Source organism: Chamaea fasciata, unplaced genomic scaffold, assembly GCF_029207755.1.
Source record: "Chamaea fasciata isolate MVZ Bird 193981 ecotype frontalis unplaced genomic scaffold, bChaFas1.0.hap1 SCAF_3, whole genome shotgun sequence".
NCBI classification, from domain to species: Eukaryota; Metazoa; Chordata; class Aves; order Passeriformes; family Sylviidae; genus Chamaea; species Chamaea fasciata.
This window is the reverse complement of record NW_027094088.1, coordinates 69,685,363-69,708,754: the sequence shown is the minus strand read 5'-3', so window position 1 is coordinate 69,708,754 and position 23,392 is coordinate 69,685,363. Positions and strand designations below refer to the sequence as shown.

The 23,392-nt window shown below is 42.4% G+C and overlaps 1 protein-coding gene and 1 long non-coding RNA gene across 2 annotated transcripts in view; both read right to left on the bottom strand.

Moving 5' to 3' along the window:
* Positions 1-3,932: 3,932 nt before the first annotated feature.
* The window catches only part of SCML4 (Scm polycomb group protein like 4), a 43,364-nt gene continuing 23,904 nt past the window's right edge, over positions 3,933-23,392 (bottom strand). The window contains exons 5-7 of the mRNA XM_066180510.1: positions 17,546-17,812; positions 8,745-8,887; positions 3,933-4,260 (exon numbers count right to left, since the gene is read on the bottom strand). Coding sequence (XP_066036607.1) covers positions 4,135-4,260; positions 8,745-8,887; positions 17,546-17,812 — 536 coding nt within the window. The 3' untranslated portion in view covers positions 3,933-4,134. The remainder of the gene's footprint in view (positions 4,261-8,744; positions 8,888-17,545; positions 17,813-23,392) is intronic.
* Positions 11,225-13,270, bottom strand: LOC136287773 (uncharacterized). Its single transcript, XR_010720316.1, has 3 exons — positions 12,838-13,270; positions 12,661-12,696; positions 11,225-12,289 (listed from the first exon to the last, which is right to left on the bottom strand). It is a non-coding gene; the product is annotated as an uncharacterized lncRNA (long non-coding RNA).

Below are 23,392 nucleotides of genomic sequence, written 5' to 3'. Positions count from 1 at the left end.
TCTTTCAAACAGAAACTATTCAAAAGGAAAGAGGGAGAAGGCAGGCAAATAAAGAAGGCACTAAGTAATTAACTGAGAGCTTTGGGTATGTTTTGGGGCAGTAATAGCTGACAGATTCCTCCCTGAGATTGCACAGCCCCCAAACAGTGCAGTCAGTGCCGGGGGTGTGCTGCATTCCATGGGCAGGAATAAACCATGGGTTGGCTGTGCAGGGTGAGAGGAATGGCTACCCAGGGCTGCTGCAGTCAGGACCAGACTTCAGAGGATGGTGTGTGCTCCTGCTTCTGATCCAACAGAGCTGTTCTTTCCACACAAAAATTTTATCAGCCATTTTCTTGTTGTTTTACTAATTGTTGCTGGTTTTGCTAATAACGTTCCATTTAATCTCTCACAGCCATCCATTCTTTACAAAGGAAGGAAGCGTATCTCATGAAGACTGCTGACAACTTGTAGAAATTCAGGTTTAAGGCTAATAACAGCCCAGAGTGATGCTTTACATGCCGGTCCCAAGGGTGCCTGCCTGCATGAATCACACTGAGCAAAGCTGCTGACGCTGCAAAGCCTGCTGCACTCCTCAGCCTGCCAAGCAAGACAGTGGGCTCAGAGAGGTGGAGGCATTCCCAGAGGCATTTCTTGAAATGCAGTTAGGTCTGGCTGGGGAAGGAGGTGTTTGCTGGTGCGAGAGAAGAGGCTGTGATGGCAGGTGGATGGGAAGGCAGCGAGGCTGGTCTGTGCTGGCAGCTGAGGCTGAGCTGGTCAGTGAGATCCAAGAAGACAGATCTGCCAGGAAGCACTGGCTCTGTGCTCCCAATACCCTGTAACCACCACTTGAGCAAGGGAGAAATGGTCCCCAAGTCCTTGGACTTTGACTGCTTGCTTTATCAAAAACAAACAAACAAACAAAAAAAAAAACAACCCACAAAAAACCAAGTAAAAGCTCACAAAGAATTGCAACTGCCTGGAGCAACCAAAGTGCCTTTTGATCACACTACAAGTGCTTAGAAGAAAAAAAGAGGCACATGTGTTATTTTTAAAGGTATCGCACATCCACCCACCTGTCGGGAACAGTTAAAAAATACAACTGGCTTGGCTACAGTCTGAAGGGAGAGCTGTGAAAGGAATAGCAAGCAAAGTAATTTCTACAGGCAACACTCAAAGCAGCAGCCAATGGAGAAGCAGCTGACATACATACTCTGGTTCTTTAGTGCCTGTTCTGGGGAAACAGCCTGACACTCTCAGCAGAGCAGAGCTGCTTAACTACCTTCACTGACAAGACTTGAAAGATAAAAATTACATACAATTTCTATATTACAGCAATTGCAATAATATTTGTCTCCTAATTGCCTCTCAAGTGAAATAAAACAAAACAACATCATGCAATGAGGAATTTTTGTCATAAGCATTACTTACACATGAAAGGACTCCACTAACCGCCTCCCCTGTGAAAAACAGAAACATTAAATATTGTGGCCTAGATGATCCTAATGTATCTACAAGTGTGATATCAAATGAGATGGCACCACTGACTGTGTGTCAGATGCATACATGAAAATTATTTCAGCTTGTTAAATCATGTGCATGAACATAATTTCCACCATGGAGTCTCTTCACACTGTCTTGGCATGATCAGCCCCCTCAGCTGTAACATCCAGAGTAGGGGCATGGAGTGGAAGAAAGGGGTGAGACACAGAACAGAATTGGAAGGCTTCATGCTTAGGAAAGTCTAGTTCTGGGTTGTGTTTTTTTTCCCCCCACTCTCAGAACATAATGTGAAGCTACAGATCCTCCAGGAAAATACAATAAAATGCAAAAATATTCTTGGAACAAAAATGTTCCCCTTCCAAAATGTCAAAATGATGTTTTGACACTACTGAAAGCTGTAGTTTCAGTTAAATAGAATTTAATGTTAGAAAGTGACGTGCTTTTATGAAGAGTTTTGATTTTGACAAAGTGGGATTTTCCAGCATTGAAGCCATCTGATAAAGTCTAACCAGCTCTGATTACTGATATATTACAGCAAGGTGGGGTTTTAAGTGAAGGAAATAAAATCCCATTTTGAAAAAGGAAGAGAGGTTAACTAAGTTAGTAATTATGAGGTGGAAAAAAAGATTGTTTGAAGACTCTCTGGAGGTGACATTACTAATAGAGCAAGATCTTGGGAATGTAAGAGTGAAAAATGAACTGTACAGGTTTGCTGTGGATGGAAAGTCACCTCTGCCTCAACCAGACAGCTGACCAAAGAGATTTCCATTTTTTATACCACAGACACAAAGTGATGTGGATGGGTGTTGTGTTACAAGCATTGGCACATTTAGGGTTCCCTATGTTACGTCACTCAATGACATATATGACTTTTCATTTTATACAGTTGTTCAGCTATTCCTATTTAGGGTGTTTCAGCATGCAGACAGGATTTGCTGAAAGCTGGTCAGTCCTGTAAAGATCCAATCCTGCAGATTTATGACAAGTTTTTTAAATTAGGAGAGTAGTCCCCAGGAGTTTAGGGTAAGACTTGTAGGATATGGTTTCTCCTATTTTTAAGGATTTCCAGGAGTAGGCCCTTGGATGGATGCCTTTTTGTAGGAGTTCTAGTCTAGCAACAAGCATCAGGTTGAATTTTATTTCATGAGGTATTTTTGGTAACATTCTTTTCTACATAAACAGGGTCAAACAATCTTGCATATTATCAGGACCCTGTTTCTCAATTCAGTTGAGCTAACTAGCTCTAAAATCACCTGCATGACTTACAAACACTTGCATGTCTCTCTGTCATGCACTAGGGGTTTGAACTATATGGATGCGTCCCTTCATAGTCATCCTTTGTGGATGAAAACAAGGACCCATGCATTCCACAGATTACTTCCTCAGCCTGAGACCTGATTTGTCCCCTTCAGTTACATGGAGTGTCAATAAGCACCTTTTGGATTTGTGTAAGAGGCAGAAGTGAATTTTTAATTCACTTGAGGCAGAAGGTCCAACACATCTGTCTGTGCACTGAAAGCCACAGTGCAATCAGGAACCAACCCTACAGCATTCGTCCTGTGCCTGTGCAAAGTGCAGAGATGTGCCCAGGTCCTTGTGAGGAACAATCTCTCCCGGCTTCCTTGTTTTAGAAAGATGCAAACAAAAACAAACCCAGAAATTCAGATTTTTCTTGGAGTGCCACGGAGTGTACGCCAGACTGAGGCGACTCAGGGAACGGAGCTGACAGCTGTGCGCGCCAGACACCGTGGGAGCCATCCACCCCCTCTTTGGTGTGACGGGAAACATCCTGTCAGAAACACTCGCTGCATTTGGGCTCTTCTTGAATTAATTATCTGTAAACGGTGACGGGCGCGTCCTGCTGGGAGCCTGTGATTCCTTGGCGGTGTTTATGGACGTGTTGGATAGGAGAGTCATGATGGTCAAAGCTCATCAGACAGAAAGCACCGCAGCATCAGAGCTCCAGCCACAAGTCCGCTAGGGCTGCTCCCTCTAGCGGGAAAAAGTACTTTAGCTGGGGAAAAAAGCCTTCCCCTCCCTCTTTTGTTTTTTATTTCTTCTTTCTTTTTTTTTTTTTTTCTTTTTTTCCTCCCCCCCCCCCCTTCTTTGTTCTTGTTTGTTTGTTCATTTGTTTAAGTGAATAATTCAAGTTTTCCGGAGAATGCCAGACACGGGGCAGTTTCCATCAGACAAAAGGTGATCAAACGCTGCACTTTTTCCAGCCCCCGAGCATGGAGAGTGGTGCTGCTGCCCGGGCAATACAGGTCAGCGATTACTCTCCAGAGGCGGATCCGTGGCAAGTGAGGGACTCTTGGTTTGTCTTCTAGCAGTCCTATGCATATGCTGCAGCAGTGTTTGGTTTTGATTTCCCACTTCTGGTTACAAAAATAGGACTTACTATAATCATAATAATATTAATGATATAAAATAATTATTGTAATTATATACTTTTTGGCAAATTATTAACACAAAGCAGCCCAAAAGATCCCATTGGATTAAAAAAAAGTGACAACGCACAAATGTTAAAAAAGACAAAGTCTTTGATAAAAAAGAAGGAAAAGCAATCTGCAAACGAATGCATTTCTGTAAGGCAACATGTTACCTTTAGTCTTCCATCTAGATTTAGCTCAGATTCTGTTGTTCAAGAAATTATTAGAACTTGGCTTGCTTGAGCTTATCAATGTGGTAACACAGTTTCAGTGCTGGTCCCAATTTCAGCCCCAGGTATTTCATGATCATGTCACTTTTCAGCAGTAACAAAGCATTGCCGTCAATTTCCTGGTTTCAAAAGAGAGGAAGAGAATCAAAATGTGTTAACTCCCCTCTAAGTGCTGTGTCCTGACACATCAAACAAGGTGAATTAGAAACGTTCTGAAATGCCATGCATTTTGAAATTTCATCTAAAAAATTGAAATCTGAGGTGTTATAGAAGGAAGCTGTAAAGGAAGATTCAATTAAATGCTACTTTTTATTCTTCAAGGAACTGTAAGATTAGTTTAGGTTTTCAATTTATTTTGCAATTAAGAGTAGAATTTTTTAAAAATAAGGTCTACTCTAAGTGAAATTCTGAGAAAAGCCAGTCAGCCTTGAGAGAAAAGTATGAGCGATGGAGACAGTGAAGGATGTAGCCACATTAAACTGCTAATAGAACACCTCTGGATCTCAGTTTCAGCTTTGTCCCCAGCTATCTGCATGTTTCACATATCTCCAGTACACTTATACCCAACGATGCAAATATATGGTACACGTGTGTGTGTTTATATGTATGTTTTTTCTCGAATTGAAGACAGTAGTAACTTGCTTATTTAATTGCATTTATTATTACATTTGCTGAACTTTAATTTAACCCTCATGTAAGTGGAGGAAATTGCCATCAGCTGGCTTGAAAACTTTTTGAAATTACCAAGCATTACTGCAAAAGTAGCCTGAGCCCACAGAGAAACAGACTGTCTTTTACTATGGGGTGTAGAACACAGAAGCTTTCAGCTGTACTGTCCTTCCTTGGACCCAAAGCTTGTCTGGTTTTTCCTGACTGTATTAGTGGATCTGCCGAATAATACTACCTGTCCCCACAGCTTCCAGCACATACATTTACACACCTGGAGAGCTAAAACATCACAAGTGCTATGTGTGTGTGTGTGTGTGTGTATACATGCACAGAGACACACACACCAGTGCTGTCTGCATTGTGTTCTACGGTTTTGGTGGTCAGATCTTTCCACAGTGATCCATTGCCTACTTATTAAGCAACACTATGGATCCTAATTTGCCCTGATCATTATTATTCCATTCACTAGGTGATTTATCTGATGAACAGTTAAGGTCACTTTCTGATTAACTCAATCAATTAATGCTCCTCATTTTGTAACCCCCACTCTATCCATAATAGAAACTGTCTCCACCTCCCTGCTCTCCTTGCCATTATTTTAAGGAAGCTAATGTAAAGTAAGAATAAGTGTTACATATAATTACTATTTGCATAGGAAATAAAATAAGAACTCCTTTAACTCTGGTGCCATAGGGTAAAAACACTGTCAAGGGTCAGGTGTGGAGGCAGCTGTTTCTAAATGTTGAGTTCAGCATTTTATTATTTCCATTATTATTACTGTGTAGGGGTCAAGATTAAACTCCATGACAATAGTATGCCAGAGGGAGCATTCATATCCAATTAAATATCCCATATTAGCCATTTCCCTGTGCAGATTCTTGGCTTGACTTCTTTACAGTATTACTGTGTCAGCCCTTTTCAAAAATAATTTTAAAAAAGAATAACGTGGTTCCCACATGTACATTAGCCCCAGCAGATCTTGAACCGGGTCTGGAACTGATAACATTCAGTGCCATCTGGGGCGCCTTTCCCCTCCTATGTTTCCCTTCTCCCTATCTTTCTACCAAGCCTTTCCTGCTGATGGAGTCCCCACAGGATCTCACACAGTGCTGCTACAAGGTCCCTAGCCAGGGCAGTGGCTCCTTTCCGTGAGACCAAAATCTCTATCAGTGATGAGCTCAGCTGTCCTTGGCACAGAGATGTGCCGAGGGAGCAGCCCAGGGGAGCTGGTAGGAAGTTTCTCAGTCCTTGGTGGACACTCTCAGGAGCTAACTGTGACTTCTTCGGCAAGTTGCAAAGTTTCTGCTCCTGGTGGGAAGAGCAGACAGGGCCAGGACGTCCTGCAGCGCCTTTTGGGGCAGTGAACAACGTGGACTGCAGGCTAGAAGAGCTGGCTCTGAAGACTGAGGTCAACACCCAAATAGCCTGGTAGAACAGTAGGAAAGCACACTGCCCACATTCAGGATACATCCTCCAGCTGTTTTCTTCCTGCTGGTCCCAACAGCCTCTCTCCCCCAGCTCAGATGAGCTGATTGCCAAAGCAACTATTTCGGGCGATAGCAGGGCCTTGTCAATGACAGTAAGTGCTTCTAAGTAAATTATGCACCTGCTTCACAGAAAGATTGAACATACAGAAGGATATGGCTGAGGTTAATGGACTAATCACTTGTCTCTCACCCCTGGGGTCTTTGTGCTAATCCAGATGAGGTTTGAAGGCTGAAAAATTGCAGGGATATATATAACTCAAAGGTGTAATTGAATTGAGTTGTGTGGCAATCATACCCAGGTTCTCACACCTATGGCATATTTTACAAGGAAACCAGTGATAAGTAGAGCCCATGGGTGCTGGGTGTGCAACAAAGGATGACAGGGACAGTCTTTAGTGACAATTTAGCTTGATCTCTTTGGTCGCAGAGCAGCTGCAGTATCATGACATTCTCCAGTGCAGCTGGCCCATGACTGCCTGGAGTGTTCCCAGGCCCTGCTGCTACATAAAAGCATACTTTGCTACAAATGGAAACTAGACAAAATTAGTGCTTTTGCACTCTCCATATCTACAAGACAAACTTTAAAAGTTGGGATATTTTCCTTTTGGATATACCTATATGCCTCAGACCATGTCAATTCTTGCTCACTTGCATGAAGATTTTCTCTCGATGCACAGCCCCTTCTGGCATTGGCAGAAAGTCGTTCTATACAGCAAGTTCCTTCAAATCCGAAGGTTGCTTGTTTATCTGCCTGGTTGTCCACATGACCAATATAGGCCATGCTTTCATTTTCAGTTTATAAGGCAGAAGACAGGAAAAGTAGGCTGGCACCTGACCTGTACTTGCAGATTTGGCCCTACACCGCTGTGCCTGCTGTTGTTCTCATCCCACAGACCTGTCTACACAATGGCAGATGGCCCCAATTCCTTCCTAGGGTAAGCAGACATCAAGGCCTGTGTTCATCTTCATTTTCAGCTGCTCCTCAGTCACCTCCTCTCCTGTATCTGGAAATCCTGGAGACAGAGTGTAGATGGAAGTCCATTTACGCCCCTCAGCTCTCATCTGCAGCTCCACAGCCCCACTAGTCTCTGCTGGCATAGGGGCAAGGAGTGATCAAGCCCTCTTGTTGCCTCTGCAGCACTGGGGGTGCTGGTCAGGACTTAGGGCTGGGGAGCAATTCTCATTTAGACCTAGGTCCAGACACTTACATGAAAACATATGACCTTCAGCTGAACACAAACAAGTCACTTTTAGGGTAAAATCCATTTTTCATAGCCAGAGTGAATTGATTAAGGAGCGATGGAGAAGGCAAAAAATGCTAATAGATACATTGGTGTCAATTCTATATACAGCAGCAGAACAAGGAACTGAAGATCAGATAAGTTTACTGTCTTCCCCTTTACTAATTAAGGATAATATAATTTCCATCACTGGAGGTTATCCTCTCAAAAGCAACTGTTATATCCTCTAGAGAGTCAGCAGGTCTGTTAAATTTGGTTATGTATTTACATAATACTGAGGGGAAAAAGATTAAAACATTGGCTGGTTTGGGTTTCTCCCGCTAAATATCTAGAGACACATAAAAAATGCTCTTCGGAGAAGAACCATATATATCCTGTGAAAAAAAATGTCATTGAAATGAGGCTTTTTTGTGCCAATCTGACAATGAAAAATGAGCACCAGATCCTCCGTGCTTTCTCTCTTTCTCTCAGGCTTGGCATAGAAACAATTTATGCTGGAGTAGCTGGGAACAAACAGTGAGCATTTCCTAAAGACACTGTTACGGTTTCCCATTGAAGTATAAACGAGTAGAGAAGCATAACACAGCGCAAAACAGAGTGGAATGGAATGGAATGGAATGGAATGGAATGGAATGGAATGGAATGGAATGGAATGGAATGGAATGCAATGGAATGGAATGGAATGGAATGGAATAGAATAGAATAGAATAGAATAGAATAGAATAGAATAGAATAGAATAGAACAGAACAGAACAGAATAGAATAGAATAGAATAGAATAGAATAGAATAGAATAGAATAGAATAGAATAGAACAGAACAGAACAGAACAGAATAGAATAGAACTGTTTCAGTTGGAAGGGACCTACAATTACCTAATCCAACTGCCAGAGCAATTCAGGGCTGACCAAATTACACTGTATTATTAGGGACACTTTCCAAAAGGCTCTTTAACACTGACAAGCTTGGGGCATCATCCACCTTTTCACAAAGCCCATGGTTTTGATTCCTGGCGTTTAACCACCATCTCAAGAAACTAGTGAAATTTCTTTAACCCAAACCCTCCAGAGGTGCTGAACTCCTTGGCAGGCCCTGCATTCATCCTGGTTGAGCAAGCCCAAGGCAGCTGAGGGGCTGTGTGTGACATATGCTGGCTGTCTCTTGTGACTTAAATTACCTAGAGGTAGTAAAGGTAGCCTTCTACGTACGTGTTTTCTGAAGAGCTCCACGTGAGGACCTAAAGCTTGAGGATCTGCATCCTTCACAAACCAAACCACATCATCCACTGTCCAGGTCAAAGGATTCTTGCTTGATGGCCGAGCTGCATCTTGTTCAGGTGAAGGACTTGAGGCTATTGGTACAAAAAAGCCCACAACAACAGTGCATTACAATGGCACACAGAGGTTTCCTTGGTTTGCTATTGTGAGTGTACAGGGCTTTGGCAGCCTCACTGCAGCACTGGACACTGGATCTGTGAGTGTAAGTACTAGCCGGAGATGGCAGCATGAGGAAAAAAGGGGACTTGAGGAAGTTTTCAGTTTGACTGCTTGTTGGAAGACATGATCCCAGCTGGTGAATTGTGTAAAAAAAAATGAAACCCTTAGGTCCCTGCTGGGGAAGGAAAAATGTACCAGCTGCCAGGCTCTTAAACCAAGCTGCCCCTGCTGTCTGATCTGCAGCAGCAGGGATCTTGGCGCCAGAAGACACTACCCTCACACCTGGAGACAAAGTTCTTTAGCACTAAACAAAGGAGTTTGCCACTGAATGTGGAGGCTAGAGGATAAAATCAGGATTTAGCAAATAGGGTTTTTTAATTTGCATTCAGATATTCATACTTGTTTTAGAGCCTAGCAGAAGGTTTTCAGTCCATGTCTTCCTAATCTTAGTCTCTCACAAAGCTGAGGGTCCCCAGTGAATGCCAATTTGGAAAGTTACTAAAACATATGAAGATGAACATGGCTCATGTGACTTTTTAATGCTATAACCCCTTGACAATTTAAGGTGACTTCAGCTTGCTGTAGCTTTAAATCGAGTGAATAAAGGCACATTGGAACAAAAGTGCATTTATGTTTTCATTCTTAGTCTCTGCAGAATTATAAATCTCAATCTCCACCTGAATATAATTTGTACCCCCACTTACTCTGCTTCTTTATGATGAGAAATATATTACGTTAGGTTACAGGAAAGCGGTTTCCATTTGTTTATATCCACACCAAGCAAAGTTTGCATTAGCAGGCAGCAGCACACAGATGCATTAAATGTTACTTGCTCACATCTGTTCATCTCTTTCTGTCAAGGCCCTGTTTTTAATGGGAGAAGTGCAAATGGAAAGCATGTATACATTACAGAATTCCAGAAATCAAACAGAAGAGTGCATGTAGAGGGAGATCACAGACACCAAAACTGGAGGCTGGAAATACCCTGAGTAGCCAAGAGGCAATCAGAACTGCTGAGGAGAGACGGGGTGAGCTCTCCAGAGAAATGCTGAGCTTATAAAGCCACATGGGATGTGTGAGAATCCCCTTGCATGACTCAAAACACGATCCTAATACACAGGTAAAAGTGCTGGATGGCTTGGGGCTTATGTAGATTGTCATTCCATTGACTTCAATAGAGCTCTGGTGATTTATATTAGCTGAGACTCTGCCCATATACACCCAATAATGGGCTTAGGTACATATTTGTCTTTTTTTTCCTTGCCATCATGCCCGTCTTACAGTATAATGTAACGAGGTGTATTTGCAGTTACTCACAATGAACTCCAGAAAGCAGCAATGCTATGAATGTGCAAATCTGGTTTTCATAATGAGATGAGATGTAAATATCATGGTAATTGCACTCATTTGCTAAGTCACTGTTCTGGATACAAAGGACAAGGAACAGCCGCAGGTCCTTTTAATTAGACAGCGAGGACCGGTGTTTGTATGGACTCAGGTGACCCTGGGCTCCGCTCACAGAATAAATGCAATGCACAACGGTACAGACACCATCTGGAGCCTTTGCCATGAAACAACGGAGAGACAGAGTGCTAAACGAACAGGGTAATCTTGACCAATCCCTGGATCATCAATTACATTGAGGAACTCTGTCAGGGACAAGTGGGACATCCCCCCTTCGTGATCTGTCAGTGGTTTGGATGAGAGCTGATGTGTGGAGGTACAGGGCACTACACCACCTCAGATCAAAGGTCGGGGAAAAAGACCAGGCTTTTGCAAACTAGTCAGAAAACAGGAGGAAAGTTTTGGCTGTGAACAAAAGACTGCAGAGGTTTCTCTGCTACTGCCATAACATGGTCAGGGGAAATGTGCCACTACCGAGGAGCACGTTTTTTCTCTTAAATTTGTACAAATGTAATGAAAGCCCAGAGGACTTAGCCTGGGAGGTACATCAGAAACAGAAAGGGCAGCCTGCAGCCCACTGACTCCTGCCTGCAACCTGCCCAGGAAAGGGCAAAGGGGAGCAGAGACCCCAGGAGAAGTGCCGCTGGGAGCCTTCACAGGTATTGGAAGTATCCTTAATAAAATGAAGGGGCATGAGAAGAAAAGGTTGAAATGACAGGAGGAATCTATTCACTCCTTTGCAATCTAGCAATCAATAGCATAAATGTGATTTCTGAAAGACAAATATATAAATGACCTTTCTAAAGAGACTGCATGGCAAGAACTCTTCCAGATCCTAGCAGGTGAAGATAACCCTTTCAAATCCATGCCTGAGCAATAGTACAATATCCTAATATATAAACAAGGATTAGGTGTCAACACTAATTCTTCAAATACCTTTTTATCTTTATTTACCTACCTAGTATCAAGTTTTGCATTATCTGCTGCTTTTTCATGAATTAAAGTGTTTTAATTTACTTGTGTGAAAGGAGCTACCTTTAAATGTTATTAATAAAACAGAGTTTGCAGGAAAATATCAGGGTCTAGCTGATGAGTCTGGAAACAATCTGTTTTTCATTTATTTTATAGTTTATTTTGTTGATTACTTTATTTGGCTTTTTAACATTGTAGTTTACCCATCTGAGTGTAATTCCTCAACTTACAAAAGAAAACAGATCATTTCATGTCTACACAAAGGCATGGGGTTTCTTTCAATAGCGTCACTTTGGTGAAAGATTATATTAAGCACAAACGTGTTTGATGGCAGCAGGGCAAGTACTATACATTTTTTTCATATCTGAAGGTATTCACACTTAACCTAAGAATTAGATAAATGAGGAAGTCTCATGTCTCCTGGGTATCCTATGCCATCCTGTCATCAGAATTAATCAAGATGATAATGAATACTCAGATTACAAAGAGATGGGAGTGCTTGCGACCAATAATTATTTTTAGAGATCATAATCTAGGTCAAATCCAATTTCCTGTTTTAGACAGGTGGCAAAAATTTGTCAAATTAATGGAATGGGATATGGAAATTTAGGTAATCAGAGGGAAGCACTCTCCCCTCCTGCGTCAAACGATATTGGGGAAGGACAGTGAAGAGGTTCATCTGCAGGGGGAACATCTCCAGGCATCCCAGTGAAGACCACTGCCCACACAGAAACAGCTGGAATTACTAGGTCAGTGGCAAAAGCTGAGTGAAGCTGAAGGAAAGAGATGGACTGGCTCAGTCTGAGTTTTCACCCCACACTTTTCTCTGCCACTCATCTCTAACCTCTGCACCTTTCTGAGAAGAAGAATGGAGACAGAGCCAACAGCCAAATGGCTGCAGAGGCATGACAAGGAAATAAAATGCTGAAATGGAGTTAAACCTGCAAAAGAAGGAAAGACAAATAACAGACTCCCTAAATATGTTCTTGGCAAACAAACAGAGCCCAGAGGGAGTACAGTCATTGATAGATAAGAGTGGAAAGGGAGTGACAGATGAACTTTAATATTGCTGCAGGCCTAAATGATTTCTTTGCCTCAGGGGAAGGGGGTGGGAATGAAATTTTAAAAGGTTCTCTCTGATTGCACTGGAGCAGATAATAAAGAGCAGCAGATCTACTGAAACTAAGCAGAAGTAGCAGACCCTCAAAAGTGCAGAGAAATGGGAATTATTTTAAAACACAAACCACCCCCCCACCATAAACAAGGAAAGGAGGAAAGCTTTAAGATACTTTTCTAAAAATCTACGACATACCAAGCAGGAGAAGAGATGCATCAGACAAGCAGGCACCTGGGGGAACACAATTACAGGATATTTGGGACGGGGCAGGGTGTTGACAAGCCACGATCAGCAGAGAGCTCTGCAAAGATCAGGCTCAGCACATCTGTTTGCGCCGGCCGGCGCTGGCAGGACACGTCGGGCACCACCTGCCTGGTGTCCTCCGCCTTGCAACGCGTCACAGAGGAGTCCCTGTCCCACCGGTGTGGCGGCTGCTCCCGCTGAGAGCCTGGCAGGCACCGTGCGGGGATGCAGCACCGCAGGTGCTCCTCCGCCCGCCGCAGGAGCAGCCCCGCGTCCCCCTGCATGAGACGAGCCCGCGGACATGAAATATTTATCCGGGCTTTTCTTGCTTTGCCTCTCCTTTGGAGGGGAAACGGAAAGGCAGCTCGCTGGAAGCACTGGAACTTTCAGACCGAAACGTCCTCAAAAATTGGCAGGCAGGCTGTATTGGCTGAATACAGTGCTGAGACTCACAATGCCATCAGCAGCTCTTTGCCTTGGGGAGGTGCTGGATCCGCCCCCCATGAGCTGCTTGCAGCATTATTCTCGAAGAAGAGAAATTTCAACCCCCATGCCCCCAAATGTTTTCAGAAAATGTGTGTACTAATAAGCAGGACTGCCTCTTTAACAAAGACCCTCAGGTGATAATAATTAACTGCTAATACTGGATAATAAAATCTCCATAAAAATAACAAGCTACAGGGCAAGGTTAAGGTTATTATACTGTGGTTGAACACACAATTCTTCATACTTGGGATAAAGGCTTTGTCTGTTATGTAAGCAGGCTTGGAAAGGTTTATGATGTCCTTGACTATTCCTTCCCTAATTTAAAAGCTTCAATTTGGCAAATGATGACAGGAAAGTGCGTGTTTATCTGTTTGCTGCCCCAACTGGCTTTCTGAAATGAGATTTTTTTTGCATCTTTTTTTTTTCCAGAATTTTTTAGCATAATCAAGGAGAATTAGGCATCAAGCTTCCGATCGCATTAATGAGAGCTTTGAGGTTTAATCTCATCCATTCTGCTTGAAAGACATGTTCTGCTATGCACTGAGATATGTTTTATGATTATGGCTTTTTCCATGATATTTGCCCACCATAATAAATAAGGCAAGCTATTTTTCAAAACTATCCATAAATAAACAGGATTCGTTTGAGGTTTCAGAGATAAATTCTTCCTCTTTTTAATGAGCCCATCTCTGCCTCATAAGTATACAAACTGAAGAGGATAAGAACAGAGACTGACATGCACCACTTACTCATCTTTGCTTACTTATGATTCAGCAACATATAAATTATGCCTAGAAAGACGAAAAACACATGCACAGATTTCAAAGACCTTTGCAAGAGAGAATTTGTGAAGGTGGTCTTAAAACTCCAGTGTGGCTGCACTAGGGCAATTGCAGAAATGTGTATTTTAAAACTCAGGGTTTGCCAGTAGAAGTGGAAGCAACATGGTGGGTGAAAATACGATTTCTTTCTGTGAAGTAATACAATCTCTAATTTTAAAGAGGAGTGGGTAATGCTTTGTAGGACTCGGGTGAGAATTCCAGTCTTAGAGAGCTGACACTATGGGAAATAGTGAAAGAGATGAAACTAGGCTGTGACTGGAAACACCACAGTGTCCTCATGCTTGACGTGATATCATAATGAATGTGTGGGCACCTTGACTTCATGGATGTCACTGTATCGCCCACCACAGCCACCAAAAACTGCCTGGCCATGTCTGAGAGTAAATGTCTCTCCTCCGCCTCAAGGCACCCAGCTTGAGTTATGGACTGTGGGAGACTGCTGGAGTCTCCAGAAAGCAGCTGAGAGGATTAGAGGAAGTGTGATGGATGGTGGTGGCACAAACATTCATTGGCTGTCTGTGCTGCCATACACTGGTGGAGTGCAGGGGATGCTACAGGGGATTTTTAGGGACCTTGCAGCAAACCTTGTATGGGTTTGCATGTGCCTCTGTGGTAGACTCTCATCTACAATGGGTGATACCAGGACTAATAAATGCCTAAAAATTAGGAAAACCCCAACAATATCAATGAATCCATAACCATTTTAATGATGGTCACTGCATACATTTCTGTTTTAGGAAGCATTTACTATTCAGCTGGCCAAATGACCCAGAGACCTCAGAGGAACTAGGCTATGCAAGCATCAAATGACCACCACACAAAAATTACTAAGCTGTTTTGGGATGAGTTCTGTTAACCCCAAGTATTATATGTAGCAGTTTCAAGTCACTTGCAGCTGCTTCAGAGGCACTCATGTCATGGATGCCTGATTCAAAAGCAACCTCTCCCTCTTTGCTCCTCAAAGTGCTTTTAATGATTTTAAGCCAGAGAAATACAGGAATCTGTAAAGCCTATTGTATGACCACTCGATGACTTTTTTGTTGTTTCAGTTCTGGAAAAAAACATGCGCGGTATATCAGCTTTTCATTTTGTAAAGACTGCGGATTTTGTGATAAGTCATGAAAAGAGAGATGGAGGTGTCTCCTGGAGCTTAACTTCCTGCTCGGGACTACACAGAGGTTTTACAAAACATTGGCCAAGACTGGGAAACGGTTACATTCAAAGTCAAAAACAAAAAGGGAAAACAATGCAGCTGAACAAGCTTAAGAAGCTCTGATTTTAAGCTTCAGTCCCTTGAACATAGTTTCTGCCCTGATAACCAAAGGTTTTCCCCACACAACACATTCTTCTGCAGGATGTTTTGTGTATTCTGAAAATGCACAAACTATTCAGTAAGCCACCAAGTGATTCAGAGAAGAAAAATCTGTGATGCATTATGAATTATGAATCTACCACCTCTGGTTGAGGAAGTCTTTGAGCCACAAATTTCTGAAGGCAGAGAGGGTAGTGGAGATGCACCACCATCTCTGCATTTATCCCTTTCCTTGGGGCATGCTGCTGTTTTGTGCTGGAGACAAGATGTGTGGCTAGACAGACCTTTGCTCTGAACTGCCCTGGCTCCTCATATGTGCTACAAAGAGACAATGACTGATCTCAAGAAGAATGATCAAGATTTTTAAGGCAAGTAACAACGCTGTTAAATCTTGGCTCCTCATGGCTGCCAACTATAAAGCTTGGCAAAAGGGTCCTAGTTCTGCTAAGAGGAGAGGGGTAAATGAATCCTCTGCTCAGTGAGCCTCTTGTCCTCCCACCACCTGATTATGCCAGCCTGAGAGGCACTGAGCAAGATCTGAAAGAAAATGGCTTTTCATTTCCTTTCCTTTGTAACTGAGGCCACCAGTTCCTAGTGACAGACTTCTACAAGTTGTTTTCACTGTATTTCTGTGCTATCTGCTTTGCTTTGAGTAAAGTTTACTCTGTAAGTAAAGAATGAGATAATTATGAGAATCGAACATTTATCTACAATAGAGTAACACAGGGCTAAACCAGGGAAGCAAGTGTATGAAAACAATAGCAACATCAGTGATAGTTTTGAGTGGGTATTGAATGTCTAAGAAGGCAAAGTTAGATAAACAATTAAATACAGGGATAAATACTTGTAATACATATTTTGGAAGAATAATGTTCTAAAATATTAAATAGTGAAAGTTCAGAAGCAAGAAATAATACAGGTGTTGGGGAGGTGAGGAATGTGAAGGAATTAAGCAAAGATTAAGCAAAGGATACTGGAAAGAGGCTCTGGAATGGCTTCCAAGCAGGAATATGCAGAATCAATTAAAGGGAATTTTCCAAGGGAAATGCAAGGGCAAAAGACAGTGTAATGAGCTACTGGTAGACAAAGGGGCTAGGGGAACCAGTAATCTTCTGCAAATATATCAAGATTTAAAAAAAAAATAGTACTAGAGTGGCAGTAGATTCCATTAATAAATGAGGAAGGGAAAAAAATTAATGACTTTAAAATGGCTGAGACATTCAACTCCTTTGTTAGATCCATCATCAGAATGAAAAATGCAGACATGAAGTTTGAATAATTAGTAAGGGGTGAAGACACTGTTGGCACCACTACTGATAAAGGCCTGTTGGCCGAGGATTTGGAAAATGCAAACAAAGTTAAATGCAGGTCAGTGAAATAGCTAACCTGTCTGATAAACTTGGGTAATTTCTAGGCGAAAAAAATCATGGCCAATAGGAACTGTAGTGGATGAGTAGAGAAACTGCCCCAGCAAATAGTAACTAAACAAAAATAAAAAGAAGGGAAAGAAGAATCACTGAATGCAGTCGTTCCCATTACTTTTCTTGAATTTGCAGATAAACTTCTTGTGACTTTGCTTCCTGAAGAATAGAAGAGCCCTAAGCAGTGAGCTGAATGTTTTTTAAAAGCATATGTTTTTTAAAAAAATGTTTTAAAAACATATGTTTTTTAAAAACATATGTTGGGGAATCTTTCAAGCAAAATCTGACTTGGTGTGTAATTAAAGGGACAGGATGGGCACATAGCTAGGAAGCAAAACCTTTGAATATAATGTTTTGAGGTAGGCACTAATATTTGTGTTTGCTCTGCATCACACCTTGTACACAGCTCGTGTCACACAAATAACAGGTACCTGCCTGTAGGCAGTATAAATCTTTGGGAGGAATGCCTTATATATTAATGTCTATATGTCTGAGCTGATAATAACAGGTGTGATTGCTACACAATTATAGATAATACATATGTTTACATAACAACAGCATTAGAAAACTTTCACCTTTTTACTTAATGGTGAACAGACTGATTTTGTGTTTACGCAGGTTATTATTTCCCCTTCTAAATGGAAGCAGGAGTGGTCTGGATGGCTTCCATCACAGAACCACCTTATTAATTTTTTTGGGAATTTAGGAACGAGTTAAGACTCCAGCACAGCACCAGCATAGCGGCACACACTGCTAAATGGAAAATGTTACATTACCACTTCTGTTTCCTTCAAGATAGGCCCCATTCCTTGTTGGGCTGGAGGTCTGATGCCGCAGGCTGGTAGATGAGGACCCCCCTGAAGACACCTGGGCAGGACGATGGCCACAGGAGGAAGAGGAGGCTCCAGCAGGGTGTCCATCTGCAGGGCTCTGACACATGGTGTACATGGAGCCCATGGAACCCAAGGCAGCATCGGCAGGATCCGCACTGAACTGCTTCCTGTTCGGAGCATCAGCCAGGTAATCCTCAGGAATAACTGTCTCTGCTCAGGAAGCCCAGACACAAAATAAACATCAATAAAGCAGAAGCTTTTTTAATCAACCCTTGAAAAATAATTTTTTTTGGCCAAAATTCCCCTTTTCTGGTCCCAAAGTGTTACTCCATTTTCAACGTGCTGTACAGACAGCTGGCCCCAGGAGAGATCCTTGCTGAGAATTAATAAACAGTGAAGGGAAACTCAACCATTCAAAGTCAGTAGAGCCACAAGAGGGAAACCATGGCTTGATATGAGTCATCTATGTCAGCTTACAATATTATTTTCTGTAAAGTCCTGGGCCACTTGGCCCAGGTTCGATTGGACTCGTGGTGCTCCTCAAATACACCAAGACTAGAGGACTGAAAGGAAGTAGGCAGAGGAGGACAAAGGGATGGGCATTTTATTGGGTTCATAATGCCTGGCAGCCAGTAGGAAGGAGTGAAGGTAATAAACCAAAGCATTCTGGCTGCAATTACCAAAATTAATCAGAAGCATCCTCAGCTGCAGACATCCATCAGGCCCAGTATCCTGCAAGGATACAGGCTTGATGACTGGTGAGCACACCCAAGGTTTATCATGGACAGTTATGTGTTATGTGTGAGTCACTTGGACCTGACTCAGGTTCAAACGTGCCAACATCACAGACAACTGCAAATCATTGCTACGGTTCCTGTCCTCTCCATTGCAATTTTCGGACTATGTAGCAGCTACATACCTTGCTTTTCAGATTCCTGGAAATAAACCAGATTTTGCATTTCAAGACTTATTTTGGAGACTTACACTCCTCTATGCTTGGGGGTCTCATTCACAGGCATGAGGCAGGTCTAGCCCCAGGTGTGCAGTATGCAGATTTTTTTGTCATTTCCCCTCATACTTAGGCTGAGGTTTGTTGCTGTCGGGACTGACACTTCCATGCCTGTGTCACTGTCTTCCTCCTCCAGTCTCCTCATATCCAAGTCTTTCTTATTTGCTTTTTTCTCTCTTCACAAAAGATGCCCACAGGTCTTCCTCCTCCTCCTTTTTCCCACTGCCATTCTCCCTGCAAAACCACCCCTCCTGTCACCCAGCCCCAGTATCACTACAGGGATCCAAGCAGAGCCCTTGGAAACCTCTGTGAGATTTCTAACCTTCACGGTACCCTGCTGGCAACCTGCACTTTAGAGATTCCCACTCCCACTGGGTGTTAATACCTGGAAGGTAGGGAGCCCCTGGGTTAGGGAAGTGCCTTCCATGACATTTTTCTGAGCTGTTGAAAAGGCCACTTTCATCGTCATGTGTACCCTCCCTCCAGAGACATCTGAGCAGGGTGAAATTTCCCCCATGGTGCTGCACATCAACTTTCTGGCTAGAGCAACACTCTCCACCTGATGGATTATGCAGCCTTTTTGAGTAACAAGAATTTATGCTGTAATTTATGCTATAAGACACAAACTCCATTGCTAATAGATGTTGAGGCTCTATATAACAGAGTATTCCTTTTAATTTACATTTTCACTCTTTTCCTTAAAAGAAATCAAAAACATTACTTGGCAGCTGTGCTCAGTAGCTGATGTTAAAAGAACGTGATTTATTTTGACAACTCAAATATTCAGGAGTTGTGCCATGCCATCATCTTGGCTTGTGTGTCAGGCCACAGTGCAGATTTTTGTTATATTGCTCTATTTTATTGCTTCTGTCCTTTAAAGTTTTGTCCCATTCTGGGCCAAGGCTGGACTCACCATAAGGCAAACATCAGATTTGAAGGAAAGCTGCAAATGTGAAATTTGCACTTTGGGGCAATTCACTTATGGGCATTAGCCTTTGCAACTGCAAGTAACTTTCCTTTAGCAAGGTTTGTTTTTTTTTTTTCCCCAGAGATGATTTGGATCCTTACAGCATGCATTCAGGTATCCTGCTGTTTTCTGCCAGGAATTTCTGAGCTTGATTCTCATACAAATACAGATAGGGTGTAATTCAATTGAATTCAAGGGAGTTCAGATAACGTAACACATAAGAGAAATGGGAATCAGACACTGTGAACCTTCCTCCCAAACCTCCAAGAGATGCCAAAATTATATAGCAATTGAGCTAAATACCTTGCTTTTCAAACTCCTCCCAATAAACCAAAGAAAATCCAATCAAGCCTCCTCATTCAAAGGAATTTAATTACTGTGTAGAACACTTGCAATAAAAGCCTCTTATGCATAAAGAAGATGCCTCTTTCTGCAGCATCCTGCCTGCACTGCATGGAATAATTATGCCTCTTGTGAATCATTACCTCTTTATTCCAGGAAAAGAATGCTCTTTTAATATGATTACAATGTGAAGAAGACATAGACTATCAAAACAACAAACAGCACAGTAAAAGAACCCTGCTAAATAAACAGCATACAGCTTTTATTGCCACAGATGTAAATGACTCTGAAATTTTTGAGCAGACACCAGGGATTTTTTGATGGATGTCAGATTGTTTCAACATGTGTGTGAAATAAGACATTTACAGATTTAATCTCCCTGTGGAAGGACACCCATGCATTGTGTACAAGACTATAACAAGGAGCCAATCTCTGTCAGTTCTGTTCCTAACCTTGCCTAAGACTCTTTTCTAGATCAATTTATTCCATGTCTCTGCTTTGGGCTCCAAAATGGGAGTAACGATGCCTACTGCCATGGAACAAGCTGGAGCCTCCATTCATTACTGTAGGAAACATTCCCCAGTGGAAGGTGCTCTGGGAACTTGAAAAGTCATAATAATGTCTTCATTGGACTGGGGGGAGCAGGGATCATCTCAAGAGGCCCACTGCCCAAAAACTAAAAAAACCCTGTGGAAGATCTTTGTGTTCCTATTTTTCCAGCTCTCTGTAAGTTTGTAGCACAGAGAAGCTGCATGAGTTGAGGTTCCACTGATGATGTGCGTGAAAATATCTGCATTTTGTAAGCTCCCAGAAGGCGTTGTAAAGTGTATGGCCACCACAGCTTCTAATCCCACTTTAGCCAATTAGGAAAAAAAACATCTTTTCTAAGACAACAGAAGAAAATATAAGTCTCTATTGGGGTTGAAAATGCAACAGTTCATAAATCTGTAGCTTAGCCCTTCTGTATTCTGACTCACTTTCATATTTTATTTTGTAGGTAGTCAGTTCCACATATTAGTGAGAAACTAGTACACAATGCTTTAAAGCAGGATTTATGAGAAAGTTGCTTCGAGCTTTTGCTCTGAGCCCAGTAGTCTCCATTACAACTGCTCACCACCCTTAGATGCTTAAGCCATTTTGGCATAGTTTTCCTTTCCATGAATGGTCCACAGGCAGCTGGATTGAAAAGCCCAAGGCTGTTACATCCAGCACACCTTAAAATACAACAAAGAAGGAGAGAAAAAAAGCCACAATTGCCTTTCCAATTTAAAAAAATGAGCATTTCTTTAGCTGAGCTTCTTGAAAGTAGCAGTCTGTAAGATTCCTAGACAAATTCCTGAAGATGGGTCAGCTGAGAGTTAAAAGAGCCTGAGAACTTGCAGCTAACATCCCAGCTCTGCTGCAAACCTCTGGTATGACCGTGGTCAGATTATCTGTCATCTCTGGACCTCAGTTCTCCATTAGGAGGAAGGAAAACACTTGTTTTGTCTCTCATTTCTGCAACACATTTAGTTCTTTGCCCCAGCAGTACTCATTTGCCACTGCAGAGTGCCACATGGATGTGTACTGCATGTGTGAATGCAGAACACAAACACTGGGCCTTTGGTAGCATCTGGGAATAGAGATGCTCCAGAAAGACAAAAGAATTGACTCTCATTGTACATTAGGAAAGCAAATGAAAATCAATTTCAAGTCAAGCAGGAAATGAAGAATAGTATATAAACAGGAAAGATGATCCCTAGCTGACCTTTTCATGAGCAGATCTAATCTCTTACTTTTTCTTCTACATCTTAAAAAAAGCCCAAACTTAGTTTGTTAGAATCTCTCCCATAGGCGAAATCTCCTTGTACACTCCAGAGACACTATTCTGCCTTCTTTGCTCCCAGGCCAAACGTGTCTTGCACAACTTTCCCCACCTGCTGCTGCTCCTCCCACATCGCTGCTCATGTTACATCTTTTTCTCCCTTTACCTCTCTCAGGCTCCATTCCCTTATACCCTCCACATGTTCTCTGCTTCTCCCTCTGTTCTTCCCTGTCACCTCTTCCCACTTCTTCTTCCATCATATTACCACTGTCTCGACCTTGCTTTAACTCCACTTTCCTGCACCTACATCACCCTTTTCCCATTTTGCTGGTTATTTCCCTGTCTCAATTTTCTATTTTCTCTCCTCCCACACATATGATTTTCATAGCTGTTTTCTCTGCAGTTCTCCTTCTACCCATCTCACACTTTCATTGATCCAGCCTGTGCATTTTTCTGGGTTCATCCTCCCAGATGGCTGCTTGGACAGCAGAGCCCAGGGTCAGGGCAGTGAACTGGGACCAGAGTCCCTTTTCCCAGTTAACAGGCCATATCCTGCACAGCCATGAAGTGGCTGCATCTGGGTGAAGGCTGCATGGGGCACTACTGGACATCCACATCCCTGCTCTGAGCATGCTGGACACCGATCCCCAAGGCAGGGAGGTTCTCTTACACACCAGTAGCTTCCCAGGACAACTGCCCTTCCTTCTAGGATAATACTTTCATGTCATTTCATAACCTTTACCATCTGCAATGCTCAATCATTTGTATTTGCTTTAATTAAATTCCCCATTAATTTCTTTTCCTCACGGTCAATACAGATTTATTTCTGTCTTTCTTTTCTCTGCCCCCGCTATTCCTTTTTTGTGTCGTCTCCTATTCCTCATATCACTTAGTGATGGGCTTTGCCCTCTGACCTTTCCCTGTACCTTTTAAAGTGCTACCATATATTGTCTATAATGGGTTGACCAAATGTGAACTCCATATTTTAAGCAGCATGATATCATTGCTTCCTCAGACCTCTCCTTTCTCCCAGCCAGGGATAGCCTTTTTTCATCTCCCAGTCATTTTGAGAGGAGCCAGCCACGGTGTCAAAATCCTATCGAGAGGCTCCTTCTTTGAATGGTTTTCTCTTTGCCTGTATTTTATAGTTCCTAAGCCTGGCTCCTGCACCCTGCACATGAATGGCATTTGCCCTATCGGGGAGGTGGGAAGAGAGTGTAGGGGGGAAAGGGAGGGGGCAGTTTTAAGCAGCAGCTTAGAAACCCTGCATCTCAGCTTTCAGGAAAGGAAAAATAGAAGTGGGGAAACACAAAAAGCAAATGCTGGAACGCAGGAGGAAATCGTTCAGATGAGTTTAACCATCAGTTCAATCTAGTATAAGCCAGAGAGGAAGAGAGCAGAGAGGTATAAACAGCATTTAGGATTGCGAAAGATATGCATTGGCTCTGAAGTACTATCTTCTGTTTTAAACATCAACTCTTAAAAGATTTTAAAAGAAATTTTTCCGTGCCTTCCAAACAGCCTAACACATTTCTGTCCAGTCAGGAATGTACCATGGCCCTTATCTACCCTGCAGTTTGAGCCTGCGTGCATGTATCTAAAGATAAGAGTCTCCTGTAATAGATTAAGACTTTCCAGCTCTGGCTGCTGTGATTTACTCTGGGATTA